This window comes from Monodelphis domestica, chromosome 1 (assembly GCF_027887165.1).
Source record: "Monodelphis domestica isolate mMonDom1 chromosome 1, mMonDom1.pri, whole genome shotgun sequence".
NCBI classification, from domain to species: domain Eukaryota; kingdom Metazoa; phylum Chordata; class Mammalia; order Didelphimorphia; family Didelphidae; genus Monodelphis; species Monodelphis domestica.
Window position 1 is genome coordinate 693,217,144 of NC_077227.1, and position 19,785 is coordinate 693,236,928.

The 19,785-nt window shown below is 37.2% G+C and overlaps 1 protein-coding gene across 1 annotated transcript in view; it reads right to left on the minus strand.

The window, feature by feature from the left end:
* Positions 1–1,901: 1,901 nt before the first annotated feature.
* DYNC1LI2 (dynein cytoplasmic 1 light intermediate chain 2) overlaps positions 1,902–19,785 on the minus strand; it is a 48,325-nt gene continuing 30,441 nt past the window's right edge. Inside the window, exons 8-13 of the mRNA XM_001364293.3 lie at positions 19,549–19,660; positions 18,287–18,346; positions 14,370–14,411; positions 12,476–12,593; positions 10,038–10,154; positions 1,902–4,914 (exon numbers count right to left, since the gene is read on the minus strand). Of these exons, the coding sequence (XP_001364330.1) occupies positions 4,811–4,914; positions 10,038–10,154; positions 12,476–12,593; positions 14,370–14,411; positions 18,287–18,346; positions 19,549–19,660 (553 nt within the window). The 3' untranslated portion in view covers positions 1,902–4,810. The remainder of the gene's footprint in view (positions 4,915–10,037; positions 10,155–12,475; positions 12,594–14,369; positions 14,412–18,286; positions 18,347–19,548; positions 19,661–19,785) is intronic.

A 19,785-nucleotide genomic window follows, 5' to 3' on the forward strand; every position in this document is an offset into this window, starting at 1 on the left:
GGATTAGAAGCAAAGCAGATGACCATTGATTGGGGAAAGACTAAACAAATTGTGGTATATGTGTGTAATATTACATAGTAATAATATAGCATATTACTATCATCTAAGAAACTATAATTATAAGGCTAGAGAAGCCTGAAAGATTCATATGATCTGATGCAGAGTGAAGTGCATAGAAAGAATCAGAATCAAAAGTGAATGTTGCAAAATGAGAACAAGTTACTCCAAAGAAAAGATATGACAGCTCCACTTCATTCCTTTGCAGAAAAGGAAATTTGCAGGTGGGGCACATTGCATTTATTTTGAAATTTTGTTTTTGATGTATCAGCCAGTTTTAACTTTTTTCCTTTAAATATGATTTACTATATGGGATGGTTCTTGGGGAGGGAAGAGGGGAAAGGGCAGTAGTCATGTTAAAAAAAAGTCAATAAAAAGGTGGAAAATGTTTTTAAAAGGATGACCAAGAAAAGGCCATTTTAGCAATTGAGACTGCTCATAACCTTGGAAACAGCAATGTTAGAACCTTTCAGCTGAAAGTCAGATGGCAAAGGATTGAGAAATATGTAGAAAGGAAGGAATCAGAGGCAACCAGCAGAGACAGCTTCTTCTAGGAGTCTGGCTGTGACAGGGAGGTAAACAATGACAGTTTAAGGGAATGGTATTATCAAGGGAAGATTAAAGATGGTGGAGATAAGAGCATGTCTAAAGAAAGCAGGGAGAAGCTCATTGACCAAGTGACTGAAAACTAGGGAGAGAGGGCTGTCTGAGAGGCAAGCTGCCATAGGAGAGGATAGGAACAAGTAAAGACGATGGCAAAGGGCTTTGAGGTCTAGGGGAGGGAGCCCAAAATGGATAGGCTCATTTTCCTCCCCTCATAAATTAGGAGAAAAGATCTTTTGTTAAGATAGGGTAGAGTACAAGGGGGAGAGGAGAATATAGCTTTAAAGGTCAGACATGGGGTATATGACAGTCAGTGAGGAAGAGTAAAGAGTTGGAACACAGCAATAACCAATGTTTGGTGGACTCAGTGAGGAAGCTGGATGACTTCCTCCACTGACCCTCAGTACAATGCAAGTAGGCCTGGAGGTGGACAGTGAGACTGAGATTTGGAAGGGGATGGATGGTGACATGGGGCCGTTAGTAATAACTGCAAGCAGGATCTGTTGGATAAAGCAATAGAGCTAGATGGGATGGATGTTTGAGAAGACACTGCAGACTAAAAAGTGGAAGTGGGCATGGGCACCAAGAATCGTGCCATGTGTAAGAGGGAATGAGAAAAGAGTGTGGCCAGGGGAAGAAGAGTATCTTTTAGGGGAAGTCAGATTTCTTTGATTGCAGGAACGAATGAGACAAGATGAATGGAGTGTGAAAAATTTAAATTTAGCCCACAACAGGACAATAGATCTGGATGTGAAGTCAGAAGCCCTAGGCTCCAACTACAGCACTGCCACTTACACGTGTGACTTTAAACAGGGTAACAAGCTATAGACCTCAGTTTCCTCATCTTTAAAATGAGAGAACAGATCTAGGGGATCTCTAAGTTACCATCCAGATCTAACAACATTTGGCTCTTGCTCAGATATGGGTGGGGATCTATGACCTCTAAAAATCCTTCTAACCCCAAAATGCTACTCTCCCATATAATTTCTTTTCTTTTTCTTTTCTAAACCCTTACCTTCCTAGTAACAACTAAGATAGAAGAACAAGGGCTAGGCAAAGGGATTAAGTGACATGCCCAGGGTCACTTTGCTAGGAAGTATCTGAGATCAGCTTTGAACCCAGATCCTTCTGGCTCCAGGTCTGGCGCCCTATCCACTGAGCCACCTACTGCCTCTCTCCCATATAATTTCACTCATCCCCAATATGACATGCAATAAACAAAATCACACAAAACAATGCCAGCAGTCTGGATTCGTGTTTATTGAAGCCAGTAATTAGAGACATCTCCATTCTGCCAGCACTAGAAAGCGAGATTCCACATGACTGCATACTGCACCTGGTTAAAGCCATACAACTGGATTAAGATTTGTGGCTGATAAATCTGCCGCTCTAACTGTAGGTTAAAAAGATCAATGAGACTTAGTGTACAAGACAGCATGTATATTGTTAGATTCATGATGTACAGAGCAGTCACTTCCCACTTAAATAAAATAAAATATGACAGTTTAACGCTGGTTTTTAAGATGCCAATCAGAAATAGCATAAGTTTTAAATGAAAAATAATAAAACATAAGCAGCTGTCTGCAGCATTCTCGTGACTGGTCAGTTCTAGGCCTTTCTGACTCATTTTCGACTTTAAACAGGAACAATAGATGTAACCACTAGAATGCGCATGTGTAAATAGTCAGAGAAGTTTTTAACAGTCTACTACACAAGCGTATTCTGCAGAAAAAAATAAAGGTTGCTGGCTACTTGGCCTTTGGTTCCAATGTTTGGTGACACCCAAAACAGGAGAACAACATAAACAAAAAAATACTTGGCAGCTGCCCAAAGCTGGCTGACTCTGGCAATCACCAAGCACACCAAGTTACTGACAAGTTTCTTCTGACACTAGGAGCACTCACTTGCAACAGAAAACTGGCATAACATGGTTCCATGAGAAACTTTCTTTTACAAGACTGGGACATTATGAGCTTTTGCTCAATATTTTCATCAATCTTATGACAAATAACGAAGATACATTAGATTGATACAGAAAGTGCTTATCATTTAAAATGACAAAATAAAAAACAAAAATATCATTGTGCTAATTTAAAAAACCATACTGCAACAATCAATAATAAACATATGCATTTTCAATAATTCCTTCTTGTTCCTAAAGTTTTCCATATAAAACTGCTGGGACAGAAAGCAATGACTACTCCTGGTATGGTCAGAGACTTTCGAAGTTTCACTTACTACCAGCATGTATCCCTCTGGAGACATCCTAAATCAACCTTCAAACCACAGTCAGTTCACAAGTGTTTACCTAGGCAACTTTGTAACTTGAGGCCACAGTACAATTTTTTTAAATGTTAAAAAACAAAACAAAACATATACTGTATTCCCAACAATATAAATGGCACAAGATAAAGGCTCTTATGTTAACATTTGTTAAAGACAAGTAAATGCTCTTAGTTTTCTAGTTAGCAGTGTTGAGACATTTACAAAATACAATAAAGGTCAGTCTCCTGATACAACAGGATTCAAAATTTTTCCTGGATTCCTATTAGTGGTTAATATAACATAGGAGGTATAAGTAATGATATATATGTACATATATCATATATATATACCTATATAAGTATCAGGGATGTTATGCTCAGACATTGTAAAAACTAAGTCCATCTCCATAAAAAGTAAACGCAACATCATTAAAATTGTGGTTTTTTCCCCTTCAGTTTGACAACTAAGATGCTTTGTCTATGAAATTCATGGTAGTGTTTTTATGTTTAAACGATCCTTATCATACATGAAATGAAAAGTGCCACCTGAAAACCAAACACATCTTCTAGGTCACAACTGATGTGAAGTGACTATGAACTTGAAAAAATATACATATATAGTGTTGGGAGACAACTGAAATCCATCTTTCCACAAGAAAAAAAAATGCCATGTTTTCAGAAGCACACTAAAGAAAATAATTATTTCCATTTCCAATGTGCAATATTCACACAGATTCTCTATCTTAAATAGCTGCAAAGCAGACCAGTGAGTTGGGAAAAATCTTTCACAGAAAACCTTTGAAGGTTTCCACTATCCATAAGGCAGGAATCCATGCTAGCTTAGTAGCCAGAGTGCAATTATTAAAATATCTCTCGAACATTCTGTAGCATATTTCATTATGGGAAAATGATATGCCACCCATTACTCTATTAATATAGGCCAGCCTGTTGGTATTTAAAAAATTAAAAATAAAATTAAAAAAAAAGGCAGTATAACTATTAGAAAATACATTTTTAAATTAAATAATTCCATAGTTATTCACTTTAAACTAAAACCAAACAGTGACTGTCTGCATTACAGTGCACATTAAGTCCAAGCACCTTCTAAGCCATCCCACAATGTGCTGGGTACTTGGATTTAAGCAAGCTGGAGTAATTTCCCCCCTGCATCAGGTACACTGAAGGGCAATCCCACATTGTATACATCTTTTAAAAACTAAAGACGTGATTCGTGACAAGAATAATTTCCAAGATATTTAGTGTTTTGTTTAGACTTCTCTAATTTATCGTTAACAAGGATTATTAAAAACTCCTACTGAACACATAGGGTTTGGTAACACTGACTGTCCTTCTGTCTTTCTCCATCTCATCCACATTCGGTTTTCCTCCAGGTATCCAATCTCATTCTCCCTCTTTAGGCATTCTTCGCCCTCCTGGACTCTGCTGCCGCCTGCACCTTCTTTCCAGGCACAAAGGAATTGGTTAACACACAAGTGCTTGGACTCTAGCAACTATCTGAAAGTTGGTCCCTCCTTCTGTCCTTGCATGTCACCATTAGCTTCACTTGGATAGAAATTCCGCAGTTTGTTCCTTGGTGTTGCCCACCAAGGCTATCCTATCTGAACTCTAAGGGGTTATCTGAAACAGAGGGATTTTTCTAGGCAAATTTCCTGAATGTGCATTTTACACTTGGACAAACCAAAGAAGTTGGTTGGTTGTGTGTATGTGGGTTTCTGTTTTTGTTTCTGTTTTTTTGTTTTTTTAAAGTTCAATCTCCCCTGCCCCAAGAAAAACTGATAGCATGGGCTGTATCAGAAAAAATCCTGGTCTTGTCAGATCAATATACAGAGTTATTTGGTCATTTACACAGGTATGTTTAAGTATTATCAAGCTTCATTTTCTGTCGAAGAGTTTGCTGTTACCATGGAGTCAGGCTTGCGAGTCATTCGGTCTAGTTCTTCTTGAACATTTGTCAAAACAGTCTTTTGTCCTAAACAGCAAGGAAAATAAAGTATTATGTTACATATATTTTTTTTAATAATCAACGATCAGGAAGGAAAAAATATACCATAAAAGAAATATTCTTATATCCTAACAATCTTTGGTGATCTTAACAGGGAAGTTAAGTAATAGAACAAATACTCTTTAAACCCCAATTACTAGGTACACTCTGCTCTTAACTAGTTAACCAATTACAGAATGTCTTTTTAAAAGTTTGTTAAAAAAATTTGTCATTTTAAACCTGATGTTGTATCCTTTTCAGAAACCATTTCCCTCATCAATGGGCAGTAAGTATCAATTCAGTTTGCATTACCTAATGCTCAATATGAAACCAGCTGGCAGGCAAAAATGCCTAAATTACCACCCTCAAGAATCTTGTGATCCAAAAAGGAGGCTGATGTATTTACCAGTATGATCCAAGGAAGGCCATCTACAGTGGTGGTGGGTGTCTCCAAAGTACACAAATGTTTCCCATGTGCCATGTGCACTCAAGTGGACATCCTAGAGTATGCAAGCTGAGGAAAAGTGCCCAGATATCCTATCTGTAGCTGCTTGCTATCTGCCTCAGATACTCTTTCCCCATCACCCTCCCAGTACAGGCTAGTCTAAACCAGTTCCTCTTCTCTTTTGTATCCCCATTCCTACTCCCACCTGCACCTGAAAAGCTCTCACAACAAGTATTCCCTGTCTAGCCACATGCATTTCATCTTCTGCTCCCACTGCAACAGCAAACCACACTTTGTGCCCTCTGTTTGAGGCTCTACAGACCACCAGGACCCCAGGAGTAGCCCAGGATGTCACAGGGACAGGTGGATACTTCTTCCTACAGAGAAAGGACCCTGACTGTATCTAATGCTCAGCAGAGCACAAAGATGAATGCTTCTTTGTGCACCTAGCATCACCCTCAGAATCATGGAGAATCTCAGGCTGTATGGGAAACAGGGCAACCCTGCTTGCCCAGGAATAGGAACCCTTCTAGAGTCTCATTAACAGATGTAGATATTTGCTCCACAACCTGATACAGACAGGACACACCAGGAAGAAGCCTTCTCTAGAGATAGAAGAAGGAAGGACAAGAGGGAGAATTTAAAACTCAAAAAAAAAATTTTTTTTAAATGAACACTAAAAATTAAAAAAAGAAATTTAAAAAAAAAGAAAAGCAGGAGAGTGGTTGGCAGGTGTAGTGGGAATAAGCAGCAGGTGTATGTAGCATTAGCAAGAGTAAGAAACAACATGGTATGGGGCACAAGGAGTCAAGTCTGGAAGCCTTTCAGATTTCCAATGTGCTCCTAAGATTCCTTCCCCTCCAATCCATCAATTTGTAAGCAAATGAAAACCATAAATCCCCAGGAAATACAGACTATACTGCACCTCACCATGTACCCTGCCACTGCCCTTTTCTCCCCTAAACATTGACAACAGGGAAATCCAACCCATGACCTCCAAAGACCATATTCTTACTCCCCAGATATCAAAGAAGATGGTAATTTATTAGCAATATTTAAGCAAAACTCTTCGCATAAAGCTATAGATGGGCCTGAAAAATGGATGTCATGAATCTTTTTTTTCCTTCTGAAGTTATGACAAACAGTAAAAGCCAAGTGTTGAAATACATCAAGTTTAGAACCCAATCTTCAAACCAAAAATACCACAAATTGTTAAATCAAGATTTTAAAGAATTTAAAATATTTCATTTTCTCATCATTTTGATTTCTATTTTTGCAAATGTTCTGCAACATACAAAATACATTTGCCCAGCAAGTTGCATATAATTTACATGTAAATATATACCTCTGATGGGAGGAATTATGTCCTCAAAAATACTGACAGTTGACAAAAAAAGTCTGAATTTTACTGGTATAGAAAGTCATAGGGACAAAGGTGAGATTCAGGAAAAATGACTGAGAAAAATTTGGGAAGGGAAAAATCACTTCAGTGGAGAATATGTGTATGTGTAAGGAGAGTGGGTTTGATGGAAAAGATAGATGGCAGATGAGAAGTAGGCCTTAAGGGTTCAAATAGGCAGAAATAAAGAAGGAGCATACTGCAAGGAGTGTTCAGGACAAAAACTTCAAAGAGCTAGGAGGCATCACACAGGGAAAATGAATAGTGTATGAAGGATAGAATAGTTAGGCTAAATAAGTAAGCTGCAAACAGTCTGTGGTAGCCTTTAAATGCCAAAAGGAGCTTCTATTTTGTCCCAGAAGCAATAAGAAGCCAATGGGAGTTTGCAGAGCAAAGGAATTGTATGTTCAGAACTGTATCTTGAGAGCCTATTTTGGTAGCTGGACCAAGGATGGATTGGAGAAAGGAGACAGAGGCAGGAGACCAGAGAAGAAACATGTACCCAAGCCAGAGGTGGAGAACCTACTTCTTCCTCCCACTAATATGAGTCTAGCATACACTAGGCTGCTTCCCAGGCCTCTCAAGTTACAATAAATACATGCTATGCAAAAAAATAATAGTCCAGAAATCCTTCTTTTATTTCAACAGCAAGAAATGACCGACATAGAAAAAGGGATTAACAGAAATGTCAACTGACACTGGACTCTGAGAAATTACTGGACTCAAAATCACATTATCTGAGTCCGAGGGCACATTCAGTCAATAACTAGCTATGTGGCCTTGGTGTATCATTTAATATTCTTCTCCACTCCCCATCCCCACCCCAACCCTTACCTTCTCTACTAAATATCACTCCCAAGGCAGAAGAGTGGTAAGGGCTAGGTAATAGGGGTTAAGTTACTTGCCCAGGGTCACATAGCTAAGAAGTATATGAGGCCAGATTTGAACCTAGGACCTCCTACCTCCAGGCCTGGCTCTCAATCCACGGAGCCACCTAGTTGCCCCTTACATTCTTGATGTAGTAACTTCTCTGTAAAATGGGTGCCCTAGTCCAGACAATTTCCAAGTCTCTTTTAGCTTTGACATTCATATTTTATATCCTGTGGTTCACTCTTCTGTACTTTATCTTCAAATATTTTCCGGGACAACAAATTAAGGGAACATTTATAAATCATCATGTCTATAATGTGCTATTTGAGAAAAGCACCACTTTTTAACCTAAAAGGTCATTATCATCAGAGAATTTTTCCCTCAAAAATGTGCTTTTTGTTATAAAATAGAGTTTTATGTTATAAGAAAGGAATAGCTGGTTATGAGGCACAGATCACAACAGATTCTACTAGGGAAGGTATAGCTGTACTATTTTAATACATGTAGTCAAAAATAATAAACTGGCAAGCAAGTTTCCAAATGGCTCTTCTACCTATAAGACTACACAGGTAAAATAAACCACTTTTCTTTCCTTGGCCTCAACTTCTGCCCCTGAAAAAAATGAGGAATGCTTTATCATTCACTTTTTGTTGCTAGATTGAAAATAACTGGCTTGTTATTTTAAAGAATTATTTAAAAATTAAAAATTATAGAATTATCTTTAACTTTAAAAGAAAACAGCTTTTAAAAAAGTCAAAGAATTTAATAAGCATCTGTTTTCCAGCTTAGACTTGTGTGTGAAACATTAGAGGTGGATTTTTTCCAGGAGACATGGTGAAAACATTAAGACTAGTTTGCCGAATTGCAAATGTTTTTTCCAAAGTAAATAGACGGCAATTTATAAAAAACTCTTAAAACTTCAATGCAGCCTCTTCTACTCCCACACCCTCCCTTCACAAAATGAAACTAGGTATAAGTTTTCAGGTAGTAGTACAGAATACAGAGTGCATGACTTGGACCTGAGACCTGGATTCATACTAACTCTGATAACTATTATCTGAATGACCTTTGGCAAATCACTTTCTCTATTGTGCCTCCATTTCTCCATCTATAAAATGACAGAGTTGGATTAGATGGTTTTAAAAAATCCTTTCTAGGTCTATACCCCACATCTTTAAAACCTTAAAATATTGCAGTTATATGAACTAGTATTATTTCTTAAAACTGAAAAGAAAAATGATTAAATAAGAATATTTGATTTAAGGTCATATATAATACCCAGTGGAATTGCACATCAGCTACAGGAAGGGCAGGAGTGAGGGGAGGGAGGAATAGAATATGATTTTTGTAACCAAGGAATAATGTTTGAAATTGACCAAATAAAAATAATTAAAAATTTTTTAAAAAAAAGAATATTTGATTCAGGGGGCATTTGGGTGGCTCAGTGGATTGAGAGCCAGGCCTAGAGACAGGAGGACCTTGGTCCTAGGTTCAAATCTAGCCTAGACATTTCCTAGCTGTGTGACCCTGGACAAGTCACTTAACCCCTATTGCCTAGCCCTTACCACTCTTCTGCCATGGAACCAATGCACAGTATTGATTCTAAGACAGAAGGTAAAGGTTTAAAAAAAAGGATATTTGATTCCACCTATGAATACAACCTTTTCTTAGCTACTGCTTTAAATGGGTAACAAAGGGATTTCTGTTTTCATCTCTATTACACTCTTTCCAAACCATTTCTGTTTGCTAACACCTAGAAATATAATCTATCTTATTCTCCTGATGAGAATACATTTTTAAAAAGATTTCTAGATGATTCCACCACTTCAGCAAATACTAAACAAAAGTATATCTAATTTGTTAAAGGTGTAGCTAACTCAATTAACCTAACAGGTTTACTCTGTAAACTTCATTTTAATAATTAAAACACTATTTCAAATGTACCCAATTTAGATGTAGTACACTGTAGTGGAGAGCATGCTGAGTTAGAAGTCAAGAGGACCAAGGTTCAAAGTCCAAAAACCAAACTACCATTTATTCATATGTAGATGTATCCCCTTCTCTAGATATCTCATCTTCCTCACTGATATAAACAAGAAGTTATAGTAGATGATCTCTAAAGTTGCTTTTAGCTCTAAATTTTGATCCCATGTGAAGAATTTTATAAAAAGCATCCTTTAAAAAAAACACGATACTAATCCCTACCAAATTTAATTATTTTTGGTAAATTTGAATTTTTCCTGTGTTGAGTTTGTGTGTAACCCAGTACATTACTGAGTACATATAAGTAGATATGGTCCAAACCAAACAGTAAACAAAACCAAACCCCAAGAAAACCCATGAAACCAACAAATCAGTCCAACATCAAACCTTAGACAAAAGGAAACCCTTCAGTACCTGACTTTTTGGCTGTGCCTTGCACTCCCCCAGCTCCAGGGCTTCCAGGAGAGCCGGTCTTTTTACTCAGGAGGCTGTTAAAGAAGCTGGCCAACACTCCTTCACTTGCAGCATTATCTAAAGAAATGCAAACAAATAACCAAAACCAGAGAAACCTGTTTTCAGCTTGGAACTTAAACATCTTACTGTGGAACTTCTTAAAAAGCCCAACTCCAATATATGCTACAGATGACAGTGATTCTAAATGCAAAAGCAAATATATACTAAGTATTATTTGATGTATTTTATGTGGACAGCTACCCATTTGTTTGCTTTAAGCAAAAACAGCTCTTATGACAGGTAGATAGAAACATGTGTGAATCTTAAAAACTGCTCAGACTGTACCTTAGAAGATTTGGTTAAGCTATTCCCCTATTATAACAATGGAGGTACTTGGTCAGGAATGTATTCAGAACTTTTAAAATTACTCCACCCTACTCAGACAGTGCCTTAGGAGAAGATAAAGTTGCAAATTCCTGATTGAACAATGAAAAGTACCCAATTCATACTTATAGTAAAGCTTGAACCTTAAGCTAGGTCTATTTTTAGATCTAATACAAAAGGGTGTTAAGTACCTATAAAGACTAAATTAGTCACTAAAAGATCAAGCAACTTACAAAAGGCAAGCTTAACAAAAAGAGGTGTGAAGTTTTTATCTAACCAGAGAAGGTGAGAACTAAAGAGTGATGAGAACTAAGAATGGGCAGTCCTGGGAAAAAGTGTCTACTATGATTGGTAGATGTGAAAATATAGGGGAGGTGACATAAGAGAAAATTTCTTTTAAAGGAGAATTCAGTTCAGTTTGGAGTTAGTTCAGTTTGGAAGCTGAATTGGAGTTCTGAACTCAGTTCAGGAGTTGAGGATTTCAATGAAGGACTGGAGCTTACTTGGCACACTTTGATACACGATCTTGTGGTGAGTAATAAAGACTGACTCTCTCTCCCTCAAGGCTCAGGCCTAGACCATTTGGCCTAGACCCTTTCTACTATTTTCTTTCTCTCCCTCCCTCCCTCTCCCCCTCTTCCCTTCTCTCTCTCTCTTCCCCCCACCCCCTCTCTTCCCTTAATTCTTTCATTTATATTAATTAAAATCTCCATAAAACCCAGCTGACTTGGGTATTTTCATATTTGGGAATTTTCCTATGGAGACCAATTAATTTTACATATAAATCAAGACACTAAAAATTATCTTTACAGTTTGGCTGAAACCTTTACAGTTTTGGCAATTCACAGTCTTGTCAAACCATATTTTCGTGGTTACACATGGCAGGTGTATAAAATTCATTATTAGTTTTCAAACCAGCGGCCAAACTCAACCAACATCGTCATGTGCAGGAACCAAGGCTTCTCGATCTTTGAGAGCCCCAGTGCCTAATAGTGATTAGATTTTGCTAAATCCTCATGTATGACACAAAAGCATGCAAATGGAAATATAGTAATGGACAACTTAACAAGGCATAGCAAGAAGTGGATCTGCATCTATAGGGCAACCACACAAATAAATGCACGAGTCTTTGGAATACAAAACTGAATTCTCCAATATAAAAACCTATAAAAGGATTCTATCATTATACTATGAAGCTGCTAAGCATTTCTCTTTTGTAGCCAAAAGCACTCTAGATAAGCTTTATAATCTTGCAGGAGTTCTCAGTCCCATACAAGTAGATCAGCATTAAACAAATCCAGCTATACTACTTATTACCAATAAATTAATAACCAAATAGTAACTATTAGTGATTAAGATGCTGCTTGGTATGAGAGCAAACACCTGTAACCCCAGCCACTGGGGCTGATGGGTGGGTCTCTGAATTAGGGAGCTCTAAGCTACACTGAGCTATGGGGACTGGGCATTAGTATTAAGCTTGGCATCCATTTGAAGGGTCCTGGGGTTCCTGGGAAAAGCTAAAGCAATTCCCTTATCACATAAGCAGCTGGACTAAATGTTCTCCAGGCCTTTCTAGCTATAAATCCCATGAGTTAGAAATAGTATTTTAGTTAGAAATGATAATTTTTACTTTCAGTTTCCAATAGAAGAATGTGGCAGAAAAAGTATTAGATTTGGAGTCAAGAGACTTGGATGTAAGACCTGTCCTCACTTATAAAATGAGAGAACTGGACTAGATGGCCTTTGAGGTCACTTTGAGAAATAAAATCTATTACGATTATTAGTAAAAACACCCCAGTCCTGTGTTGGAGAACTGATGGTACACAGGCCAGAGGGGGCTGTTCCCCTCCTCCTCTCCCTCACATGACTTGCCCCCTTCTGTCTAGCAGCCAAGGAGTGCTTTCTCCCTCCCCTGTCTGGGATAAGGTAGGGACTCACATGCAGCGTGAGGGTTGTAGTTTGGGCACTCAGTCTCTACAAGGTTTGCCATTACTAGTCAATTCTGAAATACATACTTTTAATATTTGGATCAGCCTTCTTGACAGATGTGATTGGTGAGGCACTGGGGACATTGGTAGGTCCAGCTCGGCCCTGTGTTCTTGGAGATCCTGTAGGTCCTCTAGCAGGAGATTCCTTAGACCAAAGACAGTTTATTAGTGTTAATAGAACTCCAAAAGGTACAGAGATTACAGAGAATGCAAATTCTGAAAATGTTTAATACTCTTTAGCAATTTAATTTTGAAAAAAGTATACTTCCTATGTGATTTTGATCAAATCACTTTTCCTTTCTTTTTTGAAAAATTTATTTGATTTAGAATATTTTTCCTTGGTTAAAAGATTCATGTTCTTTTCCTGCCCTCCTCCAATCCCCTTCCTCTAGCCAATGCACAATTCCTCTAGGTTTTACATGTGTCATTGATCAAGACCCATTTCTATACCATTAATATTTGCACTAGATTTTCAGATAAATCAAAACTATTAATAAGCACATGAAAAAATGTTCCACATCTCTTATAATCAGAGAGATGCAAATCAAAACAACTCTGAGGTATCACCTCACACCTAGCAGATTGGCTAACATGACAGCAAAGGAAAGTAATGAATGCTGGAGGGGATGTGGCAAAGTAGGGACACTAATTCGTTGCTGGTGGAGTTGTGAATTGATTCAACCATTCTGGAGAGCAATTTGGAACTATGCTCAAAGGGTGATAAAAGACTGTCTGCCCTTTGATCCAGCCATAGCACTGCTGGGTTTGTACCCCAGAAACAATAAGTAAAAAGACTTGTTCAAGAATATTCATAGCTGCGCTCTTTGTGGTGGCCAAAAATTGGAAAATGAGGGGATGCCCTTCAATTTGGGAATGGCTGAACAAATTATGGCATATGTTGGTGATGGAATACTATTGTGCTAAAAGGAATAATAAAGTAGAGGAATTCCATGGAGACTGGAACGACCTCCAAGAAGTGATGCAGAGCTAAAGGAGCAGAACCAGGAAAACATTATATACATAGACTGATACACTGTGGTACAATCGAAGGTGATGGACTTCTCCATTAGTGGCAATGCAGTGTCCCTGAACAATCTGCAGGGATCTAAAAAACACTATCCACAAGCAGAGGATAAACTATGGGAGTCAAAACACCAAGGAAAAGCAACTGCTTGACTACAGGGGTGGAGGGGATACGACTGAGGGAGAGACTCTAAATGAACACTCTAATGCAAATACCAACAACATGAAAATGGGTTCGAACCAAGAACACATGTGATACCCAGTGGAATTGTGCGTCAGCTATGGGAGAGGTGGTGGGAAGGGGGTGGGGGGAGGAAAAGAAAATGATCTTTGTTTCCAATGAATAATGTTTGGAAATGACCAAATAAAATAATGTTTAAAGTGAAAAAAAAATATTTGCCCTAGAGTGATCATTTTCACTTATCCTTTCTAAGCCTCACTGTTCTCTAAAAGGAGGTGGGGAGAAATGGATAGCCTCTGAGGAAGTTCCTTCCTGCTCTGAGCTATAATCCTACAATGATTCTATCATACAAAAAGATCATTTTCAAAGGAGCTTTGTGTTATATAGTAAAAAAAGAACAGGAATCATCATCAAGAAACCTGGAATCCTGACCTATTGCCAACTAGTCTGGCTTCAGTTTTCTTATCTGCCAACTGGAAAGAATGATATTTGTCTTAGTCTCTAAGATGAATATTGTGAGGAACAAATCAGAAAATGAGAAGGCACACTGAAGCATTTTTAACTACACAAATGCAAGACATCCTAAGTAATGAGAAAGGCTGATAGATCTAAGATAGTAATTCACTTGCTCAACTTTACTACTTATAATTTTGCTCTATTTGTCTACTGTTCATATTATGCAAGGCTTTTCTTCATTGTAGCAGAAATATTACTTACTGATGCTCTTGTGGGGGTGGCTGGCTGCTTGGCAAGAAATGACTGCAAAGAGAAGGACCAGTTTACTATCAAACATTGCTATTTTACCATAAATAAAAACAAAGTAAACTCTTAAAAATGTGCTTTAAAGAAACACACTGAACCCTGAACTGGAGATTCATGAGAGCTTTGGGTTCTAATTTCTGCCTCACAGGAAGTCACACCCCTATTCTGACCCTTAAAACCCTTTTGAACAGACTACTCTCAAAATCCCTGCAGCTGACTGTCACTGAGTCAGAGATTTGTTGGATCCCAACAGGCACTGCACTCTTATTACTTCCAACTACAGACAGTTTCCAAAGGAAAACAGTAGTACTGAGGTGTGAACTGCAATGAAGCAGGAGGCCAAAGGCCAGGACTAGTCTCTCATCTATAAAATAGGGATGACAGCCTTGGAGCCAATACACAGTATTGACTCCAAGACAGAAGGTAAGGGTTTAAAAAAATAAAATAGAGATGACAACACTACATCCTCTATTTCATTGGGCTTAATACAAGGAAATGGTAAACTAGGAAGCATCATAAAAAGGTGAGGTATTTATTATTACTTTAAAACAACACCCAAGGCTTCATCCACATGAGAACAGCTGGAGAAATCCTCAATAGTCTGCTTATCCAGACACTACCAATAAGCAATATTTTGCAAGTATCTTATAGCAGTCTTAAGACAAAGGGAAAACTAAAAGGAACTTTTACAGTCCTATCTCCTAGGTTTCTGACTGGATATTCGAAGTTCTTCCTGAAGTAAAAGTAATTATATATAATGCCTCCTTTCTGTTACAAGCGGAATTTAAAGAGTGTAACTCAGAGCTTATTTGCAATTCATAATTTATATCCAGGATCACTGATCATGATCATAGTAGTTCAATACCAATTTGAAAGTGGGTGCTTAGGGAGTAGCTAGGTGGCTCAGTGGATTGAAAGCCAGATATAAGAGATTAAGAGTTCCTGTGTTCAAATCTGGGCTCAAAAACTTCCTAGCTGTGTGACCCTGGGCAAGTCACTTAACTCCCACTGCCTAGCCCTTACTGCTCTTCTGCCTTGGAACCAATACATAGCATTGATTATAAGATAAAAGGTATGGGTTTAAACAAAAAGAGAATGATAATGGAGTCAATGCCAATTTAGAAAAGTACCCTTAACCGTAACTTACATGTCTACTTTGGTAAATATTAAATCATTCACCAGAAGGGTACATTTTACAAGGCAGATCCTGATAGATTTTTTAAAAGATTCAGCCTGTTGAAGGTATCTCTATTATATACAGAATTTAGATAAAGAAACAGTAAGGGGTACATAAAAAACTTGAAAGTCTCAAATGAACAAGTTCTAAATTTGATGTTCTTATAACTCTGCTATTGATAGGGTTGGAATAAGGCTTGAGCTAGATTTCATTATATGAACTAATTTGAAAAGTAAAATTTAAGATGACTATGAATTGTATTAAGATCAATTTAATAAAAAAAATTTTAGCAAAGACACCTAAGAATATAAGTTAACCTGAACCAGAGAAGCAACTCCCTTCAGAAACTTCCCTGAGAATAGGCTGATTCCAGAATATCTAAGAATAGCTGCTTTCAGAGATCAGACAACTACATGGATCATCTGGGGACCTATGAGAAAATGTGCTGATTAAATGGACAATGGTAATAGGTTACCAGGATTCAAGAAGACTTGATATTAATGTTAATGATCACTATTGCACTGCTTTGTTTTTTTGCTTCACAACACCTGTTTGCTAAGTTTTCTTAGTTACTTAAGTGACTTGTAAATCTCTCCTCTAATGATTTTAGATATTCTTATTATGGCTTATGGAATGACTAATCAATCTTCTTGTTTTTACATTAACTAGTAAGGGGAAATTGTGACAGGCCTACAATAAGATTCAAAAGATTCAAGAAATTAGAGCAAAGACATAACTACCTATTCTAGGTGACCCGTGATGGAATCCCTCTTTGTGGTTCATTTGCCTATTGGGAAAACAGTCTATTACCCACCCTTGGTAAATTGGCTCTTTATCTTATTATTCCTTTCATACTTTGTATTAGTTGCTATAAAATTTGTTCTGAATTTACACACCAAAAATCTTTGTTAACGTTAACTAATTGCCTACTGGCAATGAGTTGTTCAAGATCTTACAGAATTAACTTATAGAGAAGTGAAAGGAGATAGGTCTCCAAATGATCAAAAGAGGGAAACTGAGAAAATCAAGTTGATTTGATTCTATTTTTAACTGATTTTGCTCTGTATCTCTCCCAATATATTGTAAAATTGCCTAAGCCATGATTCTTTGTTTCTGAACTAAATTCATCTTTCTTCTCTGAGTTAAGGTATCCTATGAATACCCTTAATTCAAAGGAATAAGCAGTCTCTACACATCTTCCTGCATATGTATAATGAAAGGGAATTCTTTGTTCTCTTTGTTTATTCCTACTTGGAGTTGATACTCTGGTTAACATTAACTTAAGTACCCCTACTTAGTACCTCACTAGACAGGATTAACTCTCCATTGTCTAACAACCTTTTAAATGGAATCAACAAAAGATTGAACATCCTACTTACTGCTAGGTGAGAAGTCAGCAAGATACTTGGAGAGCTCCACCTTTTTTTTTTTTTTAACTCAACCAGTCAGAAACTTGTGAATTCTTTTTTAAGAGTTCACACCCTCAGAAACTGTTCAATCAGGAAACTGTGAACTTTTTTGATGAGAAATTGACCTTCAGAAGGTGAGAAGTTGATCCCACAGACACTGCCCTTTGGGCAGTGCTAGAAAATTTGGAAACTGTGATTGTCCCCTGTGAAGAGGGGAGGAGACAAGAAGTCACCATAAAAGCAAGCCCAAACTCTCTCAGAGGAGATGGTCTTTGAGAAGATAGTCTGAAGAGATTGTCTTCTGGAGATAAGTCTTCTAACTGGGGAGTCTTCAAAGGAGCTTTGCTGGAGACTACGGCTTGGAGCTCAGCTTCAACTTAGACTCTGACTCCTGGATTACTTTGTCGGGTGAAAGGTCGACTACTTTCATAGTTTCCTAAGAGACTAGCTTCCATCTTGGAGGAGGCCACAACAATCTTGTAGGAGGCCGCATGGTTACTCACCACTAGCCTTCCTGGTTGATAGCTAATTAATCTCTGTCCAGATTAAGCAGACCTGGGGCAAAACATTTAGGTTGATAGGATAGATAACTTCTCTATGCCTGTCACATTTTTCTTTATTGTTTTCTTTCTATTTATAAATACTTGTAAAAATAAATTTCTGACTCAAGATATAATAAATATTGGTGACCACATAATTTCATAAAATTATTGTCCAACCATTAATTTTCACCTTTATATTTCCAGGTGGGTGCCAGGAAGTCCATTATCTGCAATGCTGACTGTCCTTCAAGTCTGAATCATTATTGCTGTGATTCTAAGTAACCATGCAGATGGACACCACCAACAAGCTTTCCATAGTAACAACATGGAAGGAGGGGCTGTTGCTAGTCCTGAATTCTTGACTTCCATCCAATTATATTATTTCCCATCGTCTATGATACTTCAGATTTTGTGACCAATCATACTGTTTTATGCTTCCTGTGTTCTCCTGTACTTCCCAAAACAATATGGAGGCTAGTAAGCTCTACTTTGTGGTCTTTGGACTAAGAAGTTGAAAGAGCTTTTTATTGGTAACAGTTAACCTTACCAATAAACTGAATGTTCTCTGAACTATGTGCCTCAGTTTACCTTAATTTTAATTGTAACAGAAGGACTTTAAAAGTGCAATACTTACTGAAAACTAGATAGCACCCATGACCTCCATGCCCCAGGGAGGTTGAGAGGTACAAAAGGTGACTATTTGTAATGTAATGCCAACTGACTTAGAACTTTCAGCACCATTACCTGCTGCTTCATTAGAAATACTTGCTCATCTTCTGCTGCCAATTCTTTATCATGGACCAACTGTGGAATGACATGCTTACTTTAGTCAATAAGGCATAAAAATGTCAGATATCACAGAATTTTCTAAAAAGAATAGAGAATGTTAGTCCTACTATGCATCTAGGAATTAATTTACACATAAAGAAACAAACGGTTGAGCCAAAGCTCTCAGTAGGCTTACCAAATTAAGTGGCCTGAAGGATATTGGAAAGAGATATGAAACAGAATCATATTACAGTAAAAAAAAAGGTCAATGTAGAGAGAGCAATGGAGTCATGAAGACTTGGTTTCAGATTTCAACTCTAAAACTTATTAGCTATATGATCAGAGACCAATCTAAACTTGCTTCCTCATCTATAAATTGGGGACAATACTGGTAGTACCCATTTCAATATTGCTGTGACACTCAAATGAGCTCAAAGTGCTATGTTAATGATGGCAATTATTATTAAGTTTGTGAGAGCTGCTAGTCTGAAAAGGCTTAAGACATTCAGGATAGAACACTTAAATTTCATGCAATTTCAGAGAATCACATTTATAATTTTTTTATAATTCTGAATTCAGTCAACACTACATAAAAACCAACATTTCCACATACAGAAAGAGAACCATATATGAAACAGTCCTTTACTGTTCCTTCTGCCTATCTCAGGAAATCACTAAGTAACACTACATGAAACTAGAGTTATTATTAATGACAAGAATCAACTTAATGTTTTCTGCAAAAATAATACAGCATTCAAAAAACTTTTCAGAAATAGGGCTTCCAATAGGTATAATATTGATAAAACCTTATATTACAAAGTGAACATTACCATAGAAGAGGCTAACTCTGGGGCTCCAAAAACTAGAAAACCAATTTATCCTGCAGCATAAATTCAAACTCTGTCACAGTGAGAGGTCAAGTAGACTTCAATATTAATTTTAATTTAAATAGTCATTTTTATATTAAATAATTATAGCTAAGGATTATGACCTTGAAGCTACATCTGATGGGTGAAAATACTAAATATATATCCAAGTTTTTAATTCTAATTGGTACTTTATAATTGATACTGAAGTGTGTCATTTAAATTTATTTCTCTTTAAAATAAATCACAATTATTTTATTCCATAATATCACAATGTATAAGAAACCAAAAAATCAGTAGATAATTTCCCTTACTGAAACATTTCCTTGAAAAGAACCATGCAAAACTTTTAAAATAAATAAATTTCAGTACCTTTCTTACAGGAGGCTTTACAATGAAGTCTTCATATGGATCATCTGGTTTTACTGTTGTGAAATTTTCATGTAAAATAGCTATTTTCTTTTCATTGTCCCAACCAGCAGGTCTAAAAGGAAAATAAGGAATGATTTGGTTTTTTGTGGATATACTTTAATATATTAATGAGTTTGAGGAGATTATATAAGATCCTAGCACAAAGGACAAGTACTTGTTACCTAACAATCATTGAGC